This window comes from Brassica rapa, chromosome A01 (genome assembly GCF_000309985.2).
Source record: "Brassica rapa cultivar Chiifu-401-42 chromosome A01, CAAS_Brap_v3.01, whole genome shotgun sequence".
Classification (NCBI taxonomy): Eukaryota; Viridiplantae; Streptophyta; class Magnoliopsida; order Brassicales; family Brassicaceae; genus Brassica; species Brassica rapa.
Window position 1 is genome coordinate 7,057,336 of NC_024795.2, and position 21,474 is coordinate 7,078,809.

At 35.7% G+C, this 21,474-nt stretch overlaps 6 protein-coding genes and 1 long non-coding RNA gene across 12 annotated transcripts; 4 read left to right on the forward strand and 3 right to left on the reverse strand.

The window, feature by feature from the left end:
* Window positions 1-363: 363 nt before the first annotated feature.
* LOC103860381 (ycf49-like protein) lies at window positions 364-1,670 on the reverse strand. Its single transcript, XM_009137977.2, has 4 exons — window positions 1,318-1,670; window positions 1,054-1,132; window positions 894-962; window positions 364-788 (listed from the first exon to the last, which is right to left on the reverse strand). Exons 1-4 carry the CDS (start codon window positions 1,617-1,619, stop codon window positions 675-677), a joined length of 564 nt encoding a protein of 187 aa, XP_009136225.1. The 5' UTR covers window positions 1,620-1,670; the 3' UTR covers window positions 364-674.
* A 1,058-nt stretch (window positions 1,671-2,728) lies between these two features.
* On the forward strand, window positions 2,729-4,324 carry LOC103860389. The gene is made up of 5 exons (XM_009137996.3): window positions 2,729-3,004; window positions 3,145-3,381; window positions 3,524-3,741; window positions 3,831-4,023; window positions 4,086-4,324. Exons 1-4 carry the CDS (start codon window positions 2,729-2,731, stop codon window positions 4,012-4,014), a joined length of 915 nt encoding a protein of 304 aa, XP_009136244.1. The 3' UTR covers window positions 4,015-4,023; window positions 4,086-4,324.
* A 252-nt stretch (window positions 4,325-4,576) lies between these two features.
* Window positions 4,577-8,939, forward strand: LOC103860405 (protein TPX2). Of its 5 annotated transcripts, XR_004456475.1 has the most exons (18): window positions 4,577-5,437; window positions 5,764-5,895; window positions 6,021-6,077; window positions 6,246-6,381; window positions 6,473-6,566; window positions 6,666-6,716; window positions 6,850-6,947; window positions 7,032-7,107; window positions 7,198-7,260; window positions 7,358-7,444; window positions 7,518-7,576; window positions 7,684-7,762; window positions 7,830-7,867; window positions 7,970-8,032; window positions 8,124-8,186; window positions 8,279-8,323; window positions 8,404-8,504; window positions 8,634-8,939. XR_004456475.1 is itself a non-coding variant. In XM_009138007.3 (17 exons), exons 1-17 carry the CDS (start codon window positions 5,296-5,298, stop codon window positions 8,650-8,652), a joined length of 1,407 nt encoding a protein of 468 aa, XP_009136255.1. In that variant the 5' UTR covers window positions 4,577-5,295; the 3' UTR covers window positions 8,653-8,869. The 5 variants fall into 5 exon arrangements, 2 of the variants coding, with proteins under 2 accessions (XP_009136255.1, XP_009136264.1); XR_631357.3 differs by having other exon boundaries at window positions 7,830-8,032; XM_009138007.3 differs by lacking the exon at window positions 7,830-7,867 and having other exon boundaries at window positions 7,928-8,032; window positions 8,634-8,869.
* Window positions 8,890-10,673, reverse strand: LOC103860424 (leucoanthocyanidin dioxygenase). Its single transcript, XM_009138028.3, has 2 exons — window positions 10,053-10,673; window positions 8,890-9,707 (listed from the first exon to the last, which is right to left on the reverse strand). The coding sequence occupies exons 1-2, from the start codon at window positions 10,547-10,549 to the stop codon at window positions 9,128-9,130; spliced, it is 1,077 nt and encodes a 358-aa protein (XP_009136276.1). The 5' UTR covers window positions 10,550-10,673; the 3' UTR covers window positions 8,890-9,127.
* A 1,485-nt stretch (window positions 10,674-12,158) lies between these two features.
* On the forward strand, window positions 12,159-14,190 carry LOC103860435 (PGR5-like protein 1A, chloroplastic). 2 transcript variants are annotated; one of them, XM_009138053.3, is made up of 10 exons: window positions 12,159-12,469; window positions 12,551-12,657; window positions 12,748-12,844; window positions 12,939-13,039; window positions 13,117-13,173; window positions 13,252-13,328; window positions 13,428-13,590; window positions 13,664-13,761; window positions 13,840-13,920; window positions 14,012-14,190. In XM_009138053.3, exons 1-9 carry the CDS (start codon window positions 12,280-12,282, stop codon window positions 13,901-13,903), a joined length of 954 nt encoding a protein of 317 aa, XP_009136301.1. In that variant the 5' UTR covers window positions 12,159-12,279; the 3' UTR covers window positions 13,904-13,920; window positions 14,012-14,190. The 2 variants fall into 2 exon arrangements, with proteins under 2 accessions (XP_009136301.1, XP_009136287.1); XM_009138039.3 differs by having other exon boundaries at window positions 12,161-12,469; window positions 12,545-12,657.
* Window positions 14,191-14,925: 735 nt separating this feature from the next.
* Window positions 14,926-17,796, reverse strand: LOC117133020. The gene is made up of 2 exons (XR_004456835.1): window positions 15,476-17,796; window positions 14,926-15,391 (listed from the first exon to the last, which is right to left on the reverse strand). It is a non-coding gene; the product is annotated as an uncharacterized LOC117133020 (long non-coding RNA).
* A 1,035-nt stretch (window positions 17,797-18,831) lies between these two features.
* LOC103860460 (protein FIZZY-RELATED 2) lies at window positions 18,832-21,441 on the forward strand. The gene is made up of 7 exons (XM_009138063.3): window positions 18,832-19,533; window positions 19,702-19,929; window positions 20,028-20,270; window positions 20,344-20,538; window positions 20,628-20,729; window positions 20,833-20,964; window positions 21,055-21,441. Exons 1-7 carry the CDS (start codon window positions 19,072-19,074, stop codon window positions 21,106-21,108), a joined length of 1,416 nt encoding a protein of 471 aa, XP_009136311.1. The 5' UTR covers window positions 18,832-19,071; the 3' UTR covers window positions 21,109-21,441.
* The last annotated feature ends 33 nt before the right edge of the window (window positions 21,442-21,474 follow it).

Sequence of the window (21,474 nt, forward strand, 5' to 3'; positions counted from 1 at the left end):
ACAAGTTTGTTACTCCTTTGGTGGCTATAATCTATCAAGTTTGTTACACTTGATGCTCAAAGAAAAAGAACACACCGACCATATATATGTGGGCTTTTGGTTCGAAGTCAGGCCTGTAGTTATCTATTTAACAAAAAATTGCAGGATGATATGGGCTAAATTTATTAGCATGTTGATCCAACAAGTCTCTGCACAAAAGATCAAAATCACAACACACACCGTACCAAATTGAAACCAATTTTGAATTGAAATCAATTTTGAATGTGGACGTTGATTCGAAAGAGTTTAGTGTAATAGTCGTGGCATTTAAGGTTACAATTTAAATGCATGAACTTTGTGATCATCCAAGCATAAAACCCAAAATAATGAAGTCAGGACTACATCGATTGCAGAAGAAGAATGTTTACATAATAGGTTATGAACATGGGGCACTGGCACACTCACCAGGATAATACAATACAATATAAAAGTATATATACACACACGCTCAAGAAACATGTTTAGTGCAATCACTAGAGATATAAAGCAAAAAGATCTTTCCGCTAATACCACATCCAAAGATCAAGTTGCTTCTCTAACACCATCACGACTCTCCAGAAAGGCTACGCTCAGATTCCTGCAATAGTCAAACAGATCATTCCTCTGACCTTTATTTTAAACACAAAGATCATTCCTCACGGCTCTTCAGAGGTTTCCATTTTGGATGCAGACTTGTTGATTCGAAAAGCAGCGATGCACAAAGTAATATTACCAATCACAGTTAGTGCTCCCTGAAGCGCGACCAACACCTAACAATGAAGCAAGCCCATAATCACAACATTGAGTTTAAGAGCTTAGTCCAATTCATTCATCAGTGTTTCACCAAATGAGAATAAAAGAGGTTTAATTCACACCTCAAGAGATTCAGCATTGTAAAAGAAATGCCATGTGCATGCGCAAAGAGCTCCACCAAGCAAAGGCACCTGAACAAGGAACAACACAGAAACAAAAAAAGATATGAAAATACAAGAATCTAGGAAGTAACCGTTTGAATCAGGTTAGAGACGGTCTAACCATTCCCCATGAGAGACCTTTCCATGACTCGTAACCCTTTCTTTCTCCATATTTCCATACCAACGCCATCGCCGTAATCCTACAAAACATCAAATCAAACACACAAACAAAGTCTCGATCTTTTAACGCAAAGTCTCAATCTTTAGACCGGTATCGAGAAACCCACAACAGCAAACACTATCTCGTAACACTACAGATCAAAAGTTCAAATCTTTTTCTAAGATGGAAGTTGAATCAATTAGAGCAAGGAAGAAGGAGAGTAACCATTCGACAACGCTGGAAACATGAACAGCCCAAGTGGGTAAAGACAACGCATTCGCCGGTTCGCTTAGCTGAAGAGAATCAACCGCCGCCAAAGCAGTACTATCTGGTCCTCCCGCCAAGAACGTTGCAGCCACCAAACCGGTTCCGATAAGACCCGACAGAGAAAGCGGGTCATGGGTTAGGCTAGGGATACGGAACTGACTTGTAAGAGGAGGAGAAGAAGAACGAAAATGGGAGGGGATTGGGCGGAGATCGGGTTTGGCGCAGGAGAAGATAAGAGTGGAGGTTGAAGCAATCGCCATGGCTGAGATTTGGATTTTGGTTTAATTTTAAACCGGGTTTACTTATCGAACCGTCCTTTTATTGTTTTCACAAAAGACAAAAGAAAGCAAATTTTAGTACATGTGACAAAAACGGCAGTAGTAATATTAATACATGAAAATTTCTCTTATGTTTTTGTAACAAAAATATATTTTAAAGAGAAAAATAACCAAAATGTTTCATTTAATAGAGAAAAAAGATCATAATATTCTAGATATATAAATGCAAATAAAATAAAATTATATTGTTTTAGATTATATGTTTTTAAATTTAAAATTTTTAACAATTTTTTTTTTGAATTGTTTTTTCAAATTTTGTTTTTGTAATTTGAAATACTTTTTGAAACTATTTTTTTAATTTTTGTTTTCAATTTTTTAATATATTTTTTGATTTTATAAAATTTTAATCCTTAATCTGAGATCATCCCCCTTTAACTCTAAATCATAAAGTTTGAATTAGTTAGTTTTAAGAGTATAAGTGTATATTTACCTCTTTAATCAAATATTTTGGTCAATTTGATATTTAGAATCTATATTTGTGACAAAAAAAATTTTAGTGATATCATAATGTATTTTTCTCATGTTAATTAAACTATTAAATTTATAAAATCACTTTTGAGACAAAATGTTATTTTTTAAATCGAAATATTTAGAAGTTAATTTCAAGATTTGGAAGATATTACGGCACGAGGTTCAAAACTTCCATTGTTAAAAAATGTAAATTTTAGATTGTGAAACAATAAAAAATGTAAAATTCAAATAGTGAAAAGATAAAACAGCATTGGGTGTTACTTTTCGTTTTTTTACAAAAAAAAATAAAATAAAAGTAAGTGATTGGTGGAAAACATGTGTAAGAGAAAGAAAGCGACTAATGTACCCGTGTAGGGTAATCGCTTACAAGCAAAGAAGAAGAAGAATACACAATCTCCCTTCTCAAGAATAAAACCTTGCTCAGTTGCAAAATTGCCAAATTAATTGGCTCCGTCTCTCAATTGCATTCTTCTTCTCCGCCAAGCAAGCTCTACTTCTCCGATCACTGGATCGGGGGAATCCACTCGATTAGACTCCTTCCGTCTCTGGATTGTGTTCCAATGACGTGTCCGGAAGACGAAAAGGCGGTTCTTTTGCTGCCGACGAGACTTCAAGCCGATGACAAAGACGTCGAGAAAGGGGCTTATGTGAAACTGAGTGAGGGTCACGAATCATCATCATCATCATCAGGGCAGGAAGAGAAAGAAGAAGAAGAAGTAAAGGAGGCTGCTACGTCGCCGTTTTGGTTCTGGGCCAAGCTTGCTCTTTTATTCTCTTTCCTTGCTTCCTTGGCCTTCGTTTCTTACAGATGGCTCGGTCCTTTAATCATGGACAAGGTTTGTTCTTTATTACAACCCAATGCATGTCTCTTAGTTAGTGGTCATACAATAGTTCTTGCATTAGAGATCATCTGTGTGTGTTTTATTTGTTTTTGCTAACTAGAGGAACTGTTATCCACTTGGTTGGGTTTTGGCAGGAGCTTATCCCAATTATAAAATGGGAGATAAGGACTTTCACACATCCAGTGTGCGGTCTTCTTGTCTTTGCATCCGTGGCTGTGTTCCCGACTATACTTCTTCCCTCTACTCCCTCCATGTGGATCGCTGGGATGACCTTTGGTTACGGCTACGGCTTTCTTCTCATTATTTCAGCTGCATCCGTTGGTGTCTCGCTTCCTTACTTCATTGGACACCTCTTCCGCCACAAAATTCAAGTAAAACCTGATAATAATTATTATTTTTTAATCTCAGTTCATTACTAAAACGCTGTCAGGTTGATTATCATTGTTTATGATGAATTTTATCAATGAAGTTGCGATTTGTGTATGTTACTGAGATCTGGTCCTGATTGTATAGGGATGGTTGGAAAGATATCCTGATCAAGCAGTGGTGCTAAGAGCTGCGGGTGAAGGGAACTGGTTTCACCAGTTTCGAGCAGTGACTTTAATCCGGATCTCTCCGTTTCCTTACATTCTTTATAACTACTGTTCTGTTGCAACTCGTGTTAAGTACTGTCCTTACATCACTGGATCTCTCTTGGGCATGGTCCCTGAGATCTTTGTTGCTATCTATACGTAAGTCAGCTTTCCTATCTCTGAATAGCATCTAGCTCCTTCTAGAAGCTTTTTAAGTCCCCTTTTTCACTGTTGAATCTATGTTGCAGAGGGAATCTTGTAAAGACATTAGCAGAAGCATCTTCTGCAGATAAACACGGGCTCTCAGTTACACAGATTATTCTCAACATTCTCGGCTTTTTAGGAACTGTGGCTACAACGGTTCTCATCACAAAGTATGCGAAAAGACAGCTGGAGACCATGAAGAAAGAGGAAGAAGCATTGTTGCAATAAAACCCTCACGTGAGAAACTCTTGACTTGCTTTTATCTCTTGAAACATCTCCTTGTCTCACTCCTTACACAGTTCAGGTCTGCTCCAAGATGTGAAAGATCACTGGTTATTTTGTCTCCTTGGTTCTTCATCTCTTTAATTAACACAGCCTTCAAAAAGAAGAAGAAACTAACACCATTCTTGATTCTTAGGTGTAAGTAAGTATTGTGTACTTGTGTGGCTTTGATGTGGTGACATGAATTAAAAAAAATTGTTGTTATTTGCAGTGGTATTGTGAAACGATGAAAATGAGAGAATCTTTGTTTGATTTACTTCTCTTGTGTGTTTGATGCTTATAAATTACCCTCAAATCAGATCAGTTTTATTTAAAGCAAGCAAGTTTTTCAGAGCAAAGATCACTAATGTTTTGAATGAAACCTAAATTCCTTTGAATTTACTAAATGATATGTATATAGAAGAAGAGGAAAACTCATCTATTATTACTGTCATAGGGATCATGTGACCCCAATTAAATTGAACACAGACACCCAAATAATAAAGTTAGTATGGTCGAGAAAAAAAAAAGGAAGAATATAAAAATACTCCGTAGATAACACAACAGAATATGATTGTATGAAGTTATACTTTTTGCCATTTTTAGTTAGAAAAAATTCATTTTCTTGCTACAACTGAAAATGTTCAACCAACACTTCACCTAAATAGTGTATCTTTGTACTCTCCCAAAAGTAGGTTTGGTCCAACAGAGACTTTGAACAAAACGTATGCTAGTAGATTTTTTTTTTCAAATGTTGTCCTTCCCAAAGAACAAAACAAAAGATAATAATTTGGCCTTTTTCTTTTACACGAATTTGGGTCTTCGTGTACTCCATTACAAATCCTATTAAATGACAATGTTTTCGCTTAAAACAAAAAAATTAATGGATCCTAAATATATTAAATCCACTGTCAACATCATGCTGTGCGCATAAATACCTCATCTTCATAAGAACTGACTTTAAAAAAATACTAAAACAACGATAGAACATTAAAATAATCATTTATCGTAAAGTCTTTAAACAATTAAACATTCAAAAAATGTCGAGTGGTTACAAAAACCGGAGCGTCTCCACGCCTTTTTGTGCTTGGAGTGGTTTGTACATTCAGAGTGAAAATACGATGTCGTTTGACTAAAATTTAAAATCCGATTATATACTTATGGTTTTGTTGGCGAAACCAAAAAACTGTGAAACAGCGAAATTTGTGCCGTTTGTTTCCTTTCACTGCTTCTTCTTCAGTGGATCCAATGGTGAATGAGGTGAAAGAGATCGATACGGAGTACGAGTTTGACGCAGCTCAGTGGTATGACTTCGCTCGGATGGAGTTACGGGCAGAGTCTGAGGCAGCCGAGCTCTGGTTTCACTCTGCTCCCTCCTACGCGCCTTCTCGTGAGTTTCCTCATCGTTACAGCTTTTAGTCCTTCTCGTTTGAGTTCTAAGCATACGATTACAGCTCAAGTAGGAGAGAATGCTTAGACTTAATTTTGGCGCTCGCATCTGTTGAAAAGATCGTACAGTTTCCCTCCGCAGTGTGTTAAATTGTTAATCGTTCGGTAAAAAATGATTTACAGTGTGATCGCAGTTATTTTTAGGCTTCTATATATGCTTCTACTCATGCTTGATCATACTCCTTTTCTTTAGCAATCACTCTTATTTTTTTCCGGTACTATGAACAATTCAAGATAACTTTGCTGTTAATTTTTTTTTTGTTTTAGCTTTCGTGACAACATTGTTACTTAGAGAGGAGGTTCCTCGTGACATCACCGATGAGGATGAGGAAGTCACAACAGATGTTTGTGGCATGGATAGAGAAATATATCATCAGCATCCACATTTGAATAAGAATGGTGAATAATGGATTATGTACCTGCATATTTTCAAGTTGATTATAATGTGCGTAGAATAGTCAAAGACCACAAGATATGTGTTTATTAGATTCTTATAATATCTTTGCTTATTTTTTTTCCTTCAGGAAAAATGCGTTTTGGGAGCCACTTGAAGAAAGTTCCAAATCAACCCATATGCAAAGGTGATAACTTTTTTTTGCTATAATACTTCAACTATTTTTTGTGCTCATACACAACATTGCTCTTTAAAATATATTGAATAATCAGTTCTTAGTACCTTTTTTATGTGGTCCATCTTTGTTGTACTTACTTTATTGTTTGCGGTCTCACTTTCTCTACTTTTTTACCAGGGCCAACGGTTAGCAATCACAACCACAGTGATAAAAAACCAAAATTCCGAGCTAAATCAAGCATCAGACCAAATCCAAGGGTCTCAACGTTAATGAGACCAACTGCTAGTCAGTTAGCTAAACAAAATCATGCCAGGTGACTGTTTGGAGCATGTTTAATTTTGGTAATTTTCTTCTGTCTGCTTAATTATATTCACCTAATTGGTAACTTCTTTTGTCTGGTACAGTAAATTTGTGGATAATATTCATGAGAAAGGCTTATGTGGGACCGAAGTTCAAGCGGCTAAGAGACAGAAGCTTGATGGAGGTCTTCTTCGTAAGGTAGAGTGATTGTCATTGTTAAAAACAGTCTATACTTAGCTCCTTGAACAATGTACTAGGTCTATCTGAAAATTAAAAGTCATATTTTCTCTGTTTCAGGTTGCTGGTACAAAGCAGGAGATGAGTTTTGTTCACAAGATACCCAAGAAGGTTTACTTTCTATTCCTTGATCTTGCGTTTAGAGTCTAAAAAGTGTTTATATTGAATATTCAATCTTTCTGGTGAATAGGGAGCTAGTAATGAGATTTAAATAATTTTTTTTTGTTGCTAAATGGTTTTGCAGGATACAACTCTTGATAAGAACTCACAACATGCCAAGACAAAGATTACTATCCCACATGGGGCTGATTTTGTTACATCACAGAGGGCACTCAGGATACGGTGAGAGCCTAACTGTTTCAAAAAATGAGTTGTTACAGGAAAGGTCTCATATTCACAAAGATGTTCTGCTGATAATTATTTCAGGCAGAAGAATGACGCGAAGTTGGAACAGGACTCAACAGCTGTATATAAATTCAAAGCACGTCCGCTTAACCGAAAGGTTTGTAAATTTGTTATCTGCTACTAAGGAAAGTGTACTAGAAATAATACCATTGGTCTGGCTCAACTCAAGCTTGTTTGTGCTCTCTAGATATTCGATGCTCCATCATTGCCTATCCGGAAAAAGAGCACTCCGAAACTAACTGAGTTCCAAGTAAGTGGCATAAATGAATTCCTCTCAGCTGCTATACTGTTTCCACACAATAACCTGGTGTAAGACTTGATTATATTTCTTGATTTTCCTTAAACAGGAATTTCATTTGAAGACTTCAGAAAGGGCTATGCAACATTCTTCACAAGTAACAAAAAGGTCTAATCAATGGAATCATGCGTATAAGGTAGCACCAATACTGCTTTCTATTGTTAACAGGTTATTATTTATCTCTTCTAAATAAAGTTTCTCTTTAACAGGGGCCAGACAAATCTAATATAACTGATGTGTTTGACGGTGTTAGCATGGAAAGTAGGAGGTATGGCTTATAAAATCACATAGAATATTAAGAAAGATTCCCTAATTTCTCACTTCAATTTGTCTTTCGAGGTGAATGTAAAGCCTAAAGTTTTACTTTTCTTTCAGACCAAGCGGAATGGATATATCTAAGCATGATGTCTCGGAGGGCAAACACGTTTTTAAAGCTCGTCCTCTGAACAAGAAGGTATGTGCTTCTCATAGTCTTTGCATTATAAATTTCACACCTAGGTTAATACTCTCTTGTCAAGCAGAGGAGCATGGGCATTTTCAAAAATAACCAGTACCTTTGGTATTATAGTCTTCACAGTTCTTCTTTGCACTTGATCTTCTGTATATTTTGTAAATGGAGTTTCCTGATAAGGATGAAACTGATTCCGAGATGGCAACACAGGAGTTTAATTTTAAACCAGAAGAGAGAGTTCAACAAGATTTACCAACAGACCTTTTCAGCAAGGTATTGCTCATGGTTTGGACATACATGATCTTTCTTAACACGCAATCTATTTATATGATTACTTACATTGTTTCTTGACCCGGTTATACAGCTCTCCATAAAATCCGAACTCAAGCAAAACAATGGATCACGCCTAAGATTTACTCAAGCAAAGGTGTAGCTTGTGAAACTCAGTTTAACTTGATTTGTTTTTTTTCTCCAGTCTCCAAGTCTAACCATTGAATTGCAATCTATTCTTGGTATAAGGGCTTCAAGGAAAATAGAGTGAACTCTTTCCAAGCAGGGAATGAGGTAAGCTCTAAACTTATTAAGCTTGCAACCACTTACAACAGAGGTTTCTTGATTTCTTGAATGAATATCATTCATTACAGGTAACTCCAGTTGAAAAAACTGCCTCTTCAGCTGGACAACATATACAATCTGGTCATATCCTAATAATTCCTGAAACCAATCAACGATGGACTGCTAGTAGGTAAGCTAATAGAGCAATTACGCAGACACTATCTTTCGAATATGTTTTATAATCGTATTGATTCAGTATTGTGTGATGATGGTCTATATATCCCCATGCTTATATCTTATTGTTGTTCTAATTTGGCAGGAGCTTTACCATATGCTGATGGTATATAGAAAAAGCTTTTGTAGCATCTGGAATCATCATCATCATCGTCAACCCCTTTTGTACATTCAGATTTGGTTCTCTTCTCGATCTGATCCTGTGGTGTAACTCCTCCATCTCAAAGCTAACATGTTAAAATCCAGAGAAGTAGAACTAGGAGGAAGCTGGATTCTTCACTTCTTACATCTCTTTTTTTACATTTAGTAGCATAAGAAAAAGAAAAAAAAAACAGAAAATGTAAATCAGAAATACTCTCAACTTCTTAATACACATGTGGTTCATAGAGCATATATCTTTCTACACATTTTTTTTTTCTAACGCTTACTTTGTTACAAATCATACAATTTTTTTTAACATATTACAATGACACAATCCATAGAAATATGTCTTCACAATCTTTAATAAGACACACATCAAAGACAAGATAAATACACAAACATTAGATAAAAGATAAACTCAAACATAGAGTTTCAGACTCAGACTTCATCCTTTTTCTCAGTTACCAACTCCTCTTGCTTGTTCCTAAACAACTTATGCTCAATATGCTGAGCAAACGTCCTTGGAGGAAACTTAGCCGGAGACTCAACACTCACCATCTCCGGCAACGGCTTAAGCACAATCTTATCCTTTGGTGGTTCACAAAACACAGCCCAAGAAATCCTTACCTTCTCCTTATTCACCAACCCACGGTGAAGTATACTCTTAAACCTCCCGTTACTAAGAATCTCCAACGTATCTCCAATATGCATCACAATCGAATCAGGAACACATTTTGCAATGATCCATTTACCCTCGTAGAACAGCTGCAAGCCCGGAACCATGTTGTGTAGAATGAAGGTCAGAGCGCTTACATCTGTGTGAGCTTCCACGCCAAGTGCTAGCTCAGGCTGAGGGCATTTCGGGTAATAGTTTATCTTCATTTGGAGGAGAAGCTCTTCTAAACCACCAACTTCTTTCTCTAGACGGTCAGGCTCTAAGCCTAGGGCGATAGAGAGAGCCTTGAAGACTTTTGTTGCTAGCAAACGAAGACACTTAGCGTACTCACTCGTTGCTTCACTACACTCAACAAAAAATGTAAAATTATATAATTTCCTCCATGAAAAACGAATTTTCTAGAGTTTCACTATAGAAAATTAATCATAAATGTTAAGATTAAATTTATTATTTGCTTTAGTATACATATATAATAAAATCAATATATTTAATCAGTTCAATTTTTTTTTAATTAATGTTTTCTAAAAGTACACAATTACTTTAAAACTCTAGAAAATTTTATTTGTGTAACAAAATAAAAAATATCGAAAATTTATCTTTTTGTGAACTAGGGAGTATCAATCATCACATAACCAAACCAAGATGTGTGTGGGTGTTTTGTAAAGTAAAGCACTCAAAAAAGCTTACATGTAATCAGTTGGTGTCTTAGGCCAAAGTGAGAGATCTCTCTTGTCTTCAGGATACACAAGATGAAAGAAGTAATCTTCCCACTCAAGTTGTCCACTCGCGTTGTTAGCCAACTTACTTCCATACCCTTGAATCTTTCCGCTGGCTTGATCGTTTGCATACTTCTCCTTCTCTTCCACGGGCAAACCGAAGAACTCTTCTCCTGACTTCTTCACACGCTCCATTAGTTCAACAGGTATACCATGGTTGATCAAATGCATCACTCCCCAGTCCATAGCCGCCTTTTTGAGCTCCTCTATGCATTTCTCACGGATGGTTTCGTCTTCTGACTCGATGTCTTGGAGATCGATGGTGGGGACTTGTGGACCGTCTTCTTTCTTCTCTTCTTGGAACACGTCGTTGATGCTCTCGAGCTCTTCTTTTGGACGGATGTATTCTCTTGGGATTGAGCTGATTCCGCTTTTTGCTAAGCTCTCAACTCTTTCAACTGCAACCATCTTCTTGTACTTCTTGTAAAGCTAAAACAGAGTAAGTAAAGAAGCTTTTTAAAACAGGGGAAAAACAGAGTTATGCAATACAAAATAACTACTTACTCTGTCTCGGTTTTTATTGCAAATAAATGTAATGTGCAGAGGGCTTTTTATAGCAGAAGTATTACTTCATAAAAAAGAAATTAACTAACGGATTAAGAAGTGTAGAGCTACCGGTGGTTAGTGAATGTGTGAAGAAGAAGAGGTAAGTGACTAAGTGAGTGCACACTTAATGGTCAACGGGAAATGTTGGTTTGGTTGACTGATAGTTTCACCATCCCCCTAACACCCAACGGTCAAACATAGGGGTGGGCAAAAAAACCGAACCGAACCGAGTCAAACCGAGCCAACCAAACCGAAACCGATTCAAACCGAATCAAAGTCTATTTGAAACTATTCGGTTAAAGATTTTCCTAACCCAAATGGTTCACCGATATGTTTTTATAATTATTTAAATTAAAAATATTAGTAATACCAATGTACTAAAAATTCTAATACTAAACCACATATTTTCCATTTCTATTCATTAACATATATTCTTCTAACCTAATATGTAATTATCAAAATATTTGATTTAAAATATTTCATTCATTGCAAGCTTTTTAATTTTAATGATATAAGAGACATTACTAATGATGTTGGGTTTTTTTTTAATTTTAGTTTGTTTTCATTTGTTTTAATTCTTATATATATTTGTGACTTTTTAAAGTATTTTGTTTCAGTTTTTATATTGAATTTAGTTCACATAGTTTATGTTTACATAATTATGTTGTAAAACATAATTTCTCTTAAAAAAATTAAACTAAAAAGAATCTAATTAAACCGATAAAAAAAAACGAACCGAATATAAACCAAACCGAATATAAACCGAATCGAACACAAATCGAATCAAACTAATTTTGGTTTACTTCAGTTAGAAAAATACTAGAATCGAACTAACCAAACCGAACCGAACCGAAAAAGTAACCGAAGTGCGCACCCCTAAACATCCTTTCTTAATTCTGAAAAGAAGTTACCGCCTACCGGGTCCTGGTTTGGGTGCTGATATTAAGCCCATCCAAAGAGGCCCAGTAGAATATATACCAATCACCATCACATTTGGTGGCGTTTCTTCTGCGCCCGTGTGCACGTGCCTGAATCATGTTTCCGCGTGTCCACCTATAACCACATTTTATTTTATTTTTGACAAAATATTTTGACTGGATTCAGTTTCAACAAGACTAATTATCTTTCTTTTCTTTTTTTTTTGAAAAAAGAAATTATATCACATTGTTTTTTTATTTTAACCAAGAACTCTCATTTCATAGTAATTCTTACTCTATTTATAGCTCTAAAAGTGAATAAATATTTTTATATATGATTTACAATATTTTTATTGAAAAAAATTTACAAACAAGTTTATTACTAATCCCTAGCATAAAATTGTCTATTTTTTTTTCTGATTAAAAAAGGTGGTGAATCTTTAATGCTGACGTGGATATTTTAAAAAATATCAGAGATCTGCCTAGGAATTCATATCCACACTTGTCTTATCTCCGAATGTCTTCCCTCCAAATCAATCTTCCTAAATTAAAATAAAATAATTAAAAAAATCAGCTCACAGTAACACTCATCTTCAACCACACAAAGGTTCCTCAAATATTTTCCCGGAAAACAGAGGAAAAAAAGGAACCTCCTTTCTTCTTCTCCCGGGGAACATGGGTAGCAAGATGCTGTTCAGTTTAACAAGCCCTCGACTTTTCTCCGCCGTCTCCCGCAAACCCACAACTTCTTTCTCTTCTCCTTCGTCGTCGAGGACTCAATGGGCTCCGCTCAGCCCTGGGAGATCGGTTCCCTTGAGAAAAAGATTCTTCTTGTTGCCTTCAAAAGCCACCACAGAGCAGTCAGGTCTTCTTCACTTTGCCTCAACTTTATATTTGCTATTGAAGTTCTGAATTTACATTCTTTTGGTCTTTACTTAAGGCCAAGCTGGAGGAGAAGACGTGGATAGCAACATCATGCCGTATTGTAGCATCAACAAGGCTGAGAAGAAAACAATTGGTGAAATGGAACAAGAGTTTCTCCAAGCCATGCAAGTAACGCTACTTCTCAACCCCCAGTCCTTTTTTTTTTATATACTAACATATCTTTCAAGAGCCTGTCTGAACAATTGTTGTTTTGTGCAGTCGTTTTATTACGATGGTAAAGCGATCATGTCGAACGAGGAGTTTGATAATCTTAAAGAAGAGCTCATGTGGGAAGGAAGCAGTGTTGTCATGCTAAGTAAATCAACTATTATCAATATCTTCTTTTTTTTTTTTTTGGTTTCTTAGGGGTGAATAGGCTTCATCTTTTGTTTGGTTATGTGAAACGGTAGGTTCTGATGAACAAAGATTCTTGGAAGCTTCAATGGCTTATGTTTCTGGGAATCCAATCCTCAATGATCAAGAATTTGATCAGCTCAAACTCAAACTAAAGGTTTCATTCCCTTTATACTTCAAACTCAATAGATTTTTCTCTAAGCTTCAGTTTTGTAATTCTTTTTGTTTCTGTAGATGGATGGTAGCGAGATTGTGTGCGAGGGTCCAAGATGCAGTCTCCGTAGTAAAAAGGTAAAAGATAACATAAAGATTCATTCCTCAATGGTTATACCATTTAGAAGATACTAATTTACTGTCTTGTTGATGTAGGTGTATAGTGATCTCGCTGTAGATTACTTCAAAATGCTCTTGCTCAATGTTCCAGCAAGCGTTGTTGCTCTAGGACTGTGAGTCACTATAGCTAATTTTTTTCTTCTTTATTCGAACATTCAAATCATTTAAACCCCCCTAGTTCTTGTCTTTGCTAAAACATGTTTTTATTTCAGGTTTTTCTTCTTGGACGACATTACAGGTTTTGAGATCACATACATATTGGAGCTTTCAGAGCCATTTAGTTTCATATTCACGTGGTTCGCTGCCGTGCCTCTGATCGTATACCTGGCTTCATCAATCACCAAACTCATCATCAAAGACTTCTTGATCTTGAAGGTAATTGCAACAGAATAGCAACAACAAGATTCTTGATGAATGTTCTTGTTTGTAACTGTTTTTTATTCGGTAGGGTCCTTGTCCAAATTGTGGAACGGAGAATGTTTCCTTCTTTGGAACAATTCTTTCAATCTCCAGCGGTGGCAAAACCAACAATGTCAAATGCACCAAGTAAGATTATAGCTTTATACCTTTGTTTCAAAACTTTAACATGTAACAATATTTGAATCTTTGATCTTGTGGTTTTAGCTGTGGTACCGCGATGGAGTATGACTCTGGTTCTAGGTTGATCACATTGCCAGAAGCAAGCTAAAGCTTGAACCCTGTGAGGTACACATTTATATATATAGTAATCCTGTTTAATTTACTCTCTTTAAGTTCACATGAAAGTTTGGAATATTAATTTTTTTTTATAATCTAGATGAAGATGGAGAAAAGAAGAATGGGTTTTGTCAGAAGCAAAAATGGATTTGATGCTGTATATTTAAGATCTTCCATGTTAGCTCTCTATCTCCTTCACATGTTTTCTGATTTGTAAGTACTGTGTATGCAATAAGGGAAAATATTTTAATGAATACATCTTCACCAACCTTTCAATCATAGGTGTAATATGATAGTTAATTCAGACTTCACTTCACACAGTGAAATTAAATTTAACATAGTTAGGATTTATTTGTTTTTCTTACATTTTAAATCTTACAACATGCATAAAAGAAATGGATTGAAAAGTCATAATGTTAGTTAAAATTTTGATTTCAAAATCCAACTTAAAAAAGATGATTCTATAAATAAAAAAAGTCACACATGATGTATGTGGGTTTACCTTCAATATGTCTGGTACATTATTACTTTCAACCCTGTCCTAGCCTCCTAAGGAAGAAGGTTTACAACCTTTTCTTCAGTCAACAACTCAGACAATTTTATGAGTAGTGAGTAGTGTTTGGGTGAAAAAAGATTCAAATGGTGTGTAACACAAAGAGATTGATTGATTAGAGATAGAGCTTAAGTCAAGAACACATAATGAGATGACAGACAAAAGCATAACCATTACACAAAAGAGGAAAATGTCACGAATATTCGCACGCCAATGTCTCTCTTCTTTTTATTGCTTGTATATAATAAATTGATATACATTTTCTTAGAATTGAATGGTAATTAACATAAGATTAATCTTTTTTGGTCAGACACAAGGGTTGTAATCATGATCATCATCTTCCCATGCTTGTATCATCATTAACCCAATTTTCTCATCCACTAGACTTATCAATTGCTTTTCTGTTGATATGAAAAAAGCATTTAAAAGTTTAAACCTCTACGTCAGAACGGTCGTATATGTTTATAACGTTTGTTTCTTTACTCTTCACTTCCTACAAACCCTATAGTCTCTCTTGATCCTCTCATGGATTCATTTTCTTTTTGTACATCAAAGATCGCTAATACCATCATCATTCTCGTCAAACTTCTCTTATCATCCCACCAATCTAATTCTCAATCATCCAATCTACTCATCTTCATGATCTCATGATCAGAGATTACACCATTAGAAACTTTAAGCTAAATCTCAAACAGGCACCACACAGAAAATATATCTCCCTTCTAAATTCTCCGGTATAAAAATCTATACCGTCAAGTTAAGTTATCAGCTTACAATGCATGTTTGTCCTCGGTCTAGTAGCTTACAGTGCTAACCCTGACGGTGTGGCCACGAACCATTACGAGGTTAACGTTGTTGGTACCGATCAAAACCCAATCTTGATCGATTTCTTGAAGAGCAAGTCAAGTTGTAACCCTAGCCCTGACCCTAAGACGATGAAGGAGAACTCATCAGTCTTGTGTGCGTGTTTCGCAAGCAACGGTAGCACAACGTTTACTGATCAAGTTTCACCTTATGTTTGTAATTTGTAAAGGAACAAGGCAAAGGAATTGCTCTCGTGGTGACGATCGAAGCTCGAGGAAAAGATGACAGTGGTGGTGATGGCGATGTTAGTCAAACGTAAGAAGAATTGGAGAGAAGAGCTTGTGAAGAAGAAGAAGCTCTTCAGGTTTAAATGGTGGGTCATGTTAGGTCTCCCACTGCTTCTGGAACTAGAACTCTTCCCATAATGCCCGATGATAGGTATAAAAACACTCATTCAAATCATTATCCATAATTATAATTTGTTTTTGTTTCCCCAATTTTGATGTGTTAATTGAGTTTCCTAAATCTTAAAATGTTTTTTATATAATTAATTTGGATCCAAGATGAAATTTCATCCAAATTTTATCAAAGTGTTTTCATTTAACCAAAAGAAAAAGAATATTTTTTTTCTTTTGCAAAAGTGAACTTTTACAGAATGGGAGCATTTTCTCTTTTTAAATTGTACTATATAGTTTTTTACGTTGGTAGATATATATGCCCAACTTTCACATTGTATGATTCAATTCTTTTCATTTTGATTTTCTTTTCTTCTTTATATTGTGATTAAACCTTTTATATATATATATATTTTTTTATGTCGTGAATAAAAGATATCCCACTATATAAAAGCTACTAATTTTGGATGTTATAAAGGATGCCACATAGGCAAAATATTCTCAGCCATTCATTCTGCCACGTCACTGGTAACCCAGACCAACAAATCGTAATTGCAGCCCAGCCCGTTAACCGGTTTCGCTCACGAAATTGCTGTCTCCGTCTCTTTGCTGTTGGGCCAGATTAAAAATTTTTTCAGCCCATCCCATTACTTATTTCAACTTTCAAACTATTTTCTTTTGCATTTTCTATTATTTCAGACAATTTTTTATTTCAACTGTTTTCTATAACAATGTGCAAACCGCCTAAGTTCCCTTTGATCTTAAAATAGTACGCCCAAGATAACAAAACCCCCTCATTTCACACACAGTCCCTGTAAATTTCTATAAAAAACTAAATTCTACTATCAAACCCACCCAACAAATTTACTACTACCACCTATAATTATGGCCCGACCTACTTAAACTTTAAAAAAAAACCATGACAATACTTAAAAAAAACACACCCTAACTATGTTCACTTCAAAAAAAAAAATTTAAACAAAATTGCCAAAAAAATACTAATTCTCATTCTTATCTATGTAGCACATGCACCACAAGATCAAAGCAATTAGGACAACACCCTCGAACCTCATCCAATAATCGTTAGGATCCTTAGGGTCTGGCCCATCACAAATCACAAAAATAAAGATGCTTTCCTAGGGACAACTTTCATATGTCTTGACATCCAGGTTTGTCTAAAATTCATATTTTTAATTATTCCAACTATATTTCAAATGATTGCTTCTAACCACTAAACACGAACAAAAAATGGAGGGGAAGGTACCTATTTCTACGTCTGACCCAATGTACCAACGCTTCGAAGAAGGAAAAATTTATCACATTAGATATTTTAATCTCCTCCCCAATAACCAACGTTACAGGCTTACCGATCAACCATACATAATCAATATCAAAGAAACAACAACTATTACACTGATTCAAGAAAACATTGCACCGATTCCTTCATACATATTCCGGCCACAACGCTACACCCAGTTGATCAGCTTAGCAAGTGAAACCAATTTCCTACCAGGTAAAAAAAAAACAAAAACTCTCTCACACAAAAATAAATCCTAATTTTTTTTTCCAAACAACCAAATTATTCCTACAGATGTTGTTGGCCGCATTTGCCTCATCCAAGGAAGTGATTTATATAACCACTACACAGATTCAAAAATCATCATTGGATTACGTTTAGACAGGTACAAACTTTTTATTAAGTAATAATTGGTTTACAACTAAACAAAATCTAATACAATAATTATTTGTAGATCGAAATTGGTACGTCTAACTTTATGGGACAAGGAGGCATCTAATTTCAGAGAGTTAAATCGCATATCAACAAGGAAAAAACAAGTCGTAATCATCACAAGTATCATTCCACGGATACATGAAGGTAATAAACTAAACATAAACTTTACAAAAAACTAAATGCTAACAAATATTTGTCTTTTTCAGAAAAACTATCACTCACAGCAACACCTGGAACGCGCTTCTACTTTAACAACGAAATTGATATCATTCAACGCTTCCAAAAGAGGAATAAACTGCTATCCTAAGCCTCATAGCAAACACCACCAGTCAACTTTTAAAACATTTACGTTACCACTTCCTACATCAATTAAATTGTCACACACAAAGATTATTTTCTCATTCAAATATCGAATTCCTCAAAACTATTTATTATTCATACTTACAGTTGTTTTTTTAAAAAAAAATGATCACCGTTTCGAACTTCTCCCCTGTATAAAAAAACAAAACTTAACTTATCATTTCAGAAACCAAAAAACACACAATTTTAATTCACCTGATTTTTATTAAACATGTAATCCGCGCGCAGCGCGGACGCCGGCCCTAGTTAATGTAAAGTTTATAAAATTTACATCCTCCACCTCCACACATGAACAAGGGGACATATCCTTAGACATGAAAGCTGTTTTCACCAAACATCGTAATTGCATGGACTTCTCTTTTATTTTTATTTTTCATTCTCTTATGTTTTTTTATTATACAAATCTTTTTTGGTTCATACAACTGTCTAGTTTTCTTAATTTAATGTGTGGTAGATCAACTTCGGAACGTGATAGGTAATGAAAACAAATCACTTCAATGCAACTTGCAAGTAATATTCATAGACCTTCCAGGAAATGTTTCTTAAAAAACCTTTTAGGAAATAAACCTTTTAGGAACTGTTTCTTAAAAAATATAGAAGTAACATTCATTCATTTCAGCAAGATTATTTCCTTTTTTTCATCTTTTGAGTGTTTTAGTTTAATTAGAATTTTTTTTTAAATTTAATTACGTATGATTTAATAGTGTATTGTCTTAAAAAAATTCAATAGTGTAATTTTAGCTTACCAAATATTCTGATTAAACAGTTTTTGGGTTTGTATCTCAATATATAACATAATATAAAAAGTCAATAAAACGAATTTCAGATCTTGACTTGGCGCAGATCTATGAGTTTTGTGTTAAATCTTTTTAAAAACCAAAAAAAAGTCTGGATCTGCCATCTACTCAACTATGATTTTAAGATCACTAGGTTGTTTTGGTAACTCCCCTAAAGAAAATGGGTGAAAATGGAGTAAATACTAATAAATATTTAGGCAAGATCTAATTGGGCCTATCTTTAAGCCCATTAAAACCTCAAAATCTAACGATTAAGATTCAATCATGACGTAACTAACATAAACATCACCTGATCAACCTCTTAATTTCGCATCAATTCACATGTCGTTTTTTGTTTCCTTGAGATTTCCCGGGAAAAGAAAATAAAAAATTAAAAAAAAAAGTAAAAAGTAAAAATAAAAAAATAAATAAAAAAGGACAGAAGAGAGTTATGTTCCAACACTACTTAGCCTCTTTGGTCTGAAGGGAGAGGAGAAGAAAAAATAAAGAAAACAAAAAAATAAAAAGTCAAAACTTTCAATGGAAGATCCTACCGCAAGCAACGTGACTCCTCCGGCGAATTCTTCTTCTCAGATAATAATTCCATCGCCGTCGTCGGTGAAAGTGTCACTCGAGTCACGAATCAACCGTCTGATCAATGCCAACCAATCACCATCACCGTCACGGTCTATATACTCCGACAGGTTCATACCAAGCAGATCCGGATCCAATTTCGCGCTCTTCGATCTCGCTTCTCCTTCTCCGAGCAAAGAAGACGGCGCAGGCTCGTACGCGACTCTCTTGCGCGCGGCGATGTTCGGCCCCGAGACGCCGGAGAAACGGGACATCACTGGCTTCTCAACGTCGAGGAACATCTTCCGGTTTAAGACCGAGACGAATCGGTGTTTGAATTCTTTTTCTCCTTTCGTGTCTGATGATGGTCCTGGTGTTAGTCATGCTCCGATCAAGGCCTTGAGGAAGGTGTCTCGATCGCCCTATAAGGTAACAATGTCTGTAGATTTGGATGGTTTAGATTCTCGATCTCGTTGACTTTTGTTGTTAGATTCCATCTATGCATGAAGCATTGTGTGGTCTTAGTGATGGTCTTGTTATTTTGGATTTGTATATTTAATTGATAACAGAGGTTTTTATTTGGGTGTTTGTTGTTAGGTACTAGATGCACCGGCTTTGCAAGATGATTTTTATTTGAATCTAGTGGACTGGTCTGCGCAAAATGTTCTTGCGGTGGGACTAGGGAACTGCGTGTATTTGTGGAACGCTTGTAGCAGCAAGGTAACTAAATTATGTGATCTGGGAGCTGATGATAGTGTTTGCTCTGTTGGTTGGGCATTTCGTGGAACTCATCTTGCTGTCGGAACTAGTTCCGGGAAAGTACAGGTTACAATCTCATTTTTCCCTTTTTGAGGAGTTTGTTATTATGTTTTATTTTTCTATGGAATTTTTAATCTTAGTTATGTTTTTTTTTGGGGGGATAGATATGGGATGCGTCGCGTTGCAAGAGAACAAGAACAATGGAAGGACATAGACTAAGAGTTGGAGCACTGGCGTGGGGATCATCTGTACTGTCATCTGGTAGTAGAGACAAGAGTATTCTTCAGAGAGACATACGTTGTCAAGAGGATCATGTCAGTAAACTTGCAGGTCACAAATCAGAAGTATGCGGACTCAAGTGGTCTTATGACAACAGAGAGTTAGCTTCTGGTGGAAACGACAATCGGGTATGTGTACTTTTACTGTATTTACATTTTTTAACCGCTTTAACATGGTTTTATAAATGTTTTCTTTTGGCAGCTTTTTGTATGGAACCAACATTCAACACAACCGGTTTTGAAATATAGCGAACACACAGCAGCGGTTAAAGCCATAGCTTGGTCACCTCATGTTCACGGGCTTCTTGCTTCCGGTGGTGGGACTGCTGATAGATGCATACGTTTTTGGAATACAACTACGAATACTCATTTAAGTTCCATTGATACTTGCAGTCAGGTAAAAAAAAAAGAAAATCTTAGCTTTTGACATGAAACATAACCGAATATGTGTTATTAAAAACAGTCTTTTGTTTATGCATATGACAGGTATGTAATCTAGCATGGTCTAAGAACGTAAACGAGCTGGTTAGCACGCACGGATACTCCCAAAACCAAATCATAGTCTGGAAATACCCAACCATGTCCAAAGTATACAAACCTCTTTGACCATTTTGCCTATGTATATTACTTTGCATCATTTAAGTGTTATGTGGTTAACTTAAACCCGTGTCTCTTCTTTTTTGGGGTTCAGATTGCAACTCTGACAGGTCACACGTACCGTGTTCTGTACCTTGCGGTCTCACCTGATGGACAGACTATTGTAACCGGAGCAGGAGATGAAACCTTAAGGTTCTGGAATGTCTTTCCATCCCCAAAATCTCAGGTAAAATCTCAGGTTCTGGAATGTCTTCCCATCCCCCAAAAATGTTATTTTCGGATGATATTATTCAATTTTTTGTGTGTGTATACGCAGAACACGGATAGTGATATTGGGTCGTCATTCTTTGGTAGAACAACCATTCGTTGAAAACATCTTTCAAAACACATACAGAGACACACAAAGACAGATACATGTTTCTTTCATTACTTCAACAGCAGCAGCCTCTTGAGTTGGTCCTCTCAACCAACAATTTTTCACACGGAGTCAAAACAAATTATTTTTATCACACGGGATGCAAAGAAGATCTAACCCCTTTGATACAAAATACCATCTGGGTTCGTCAAGAGATGCACAACAAAATTTTCTTATAAGTGTATATCTTTTTCTTATTCATACAACAAGTTTTGTTGAACACATTAATTACCATTTTATAATGAGGAGGTCCATTAGTAATAATAAAATGCAATAATTCGTTGCCCCATTCTCTATAACATTACTTCTTCTTGTCTATAG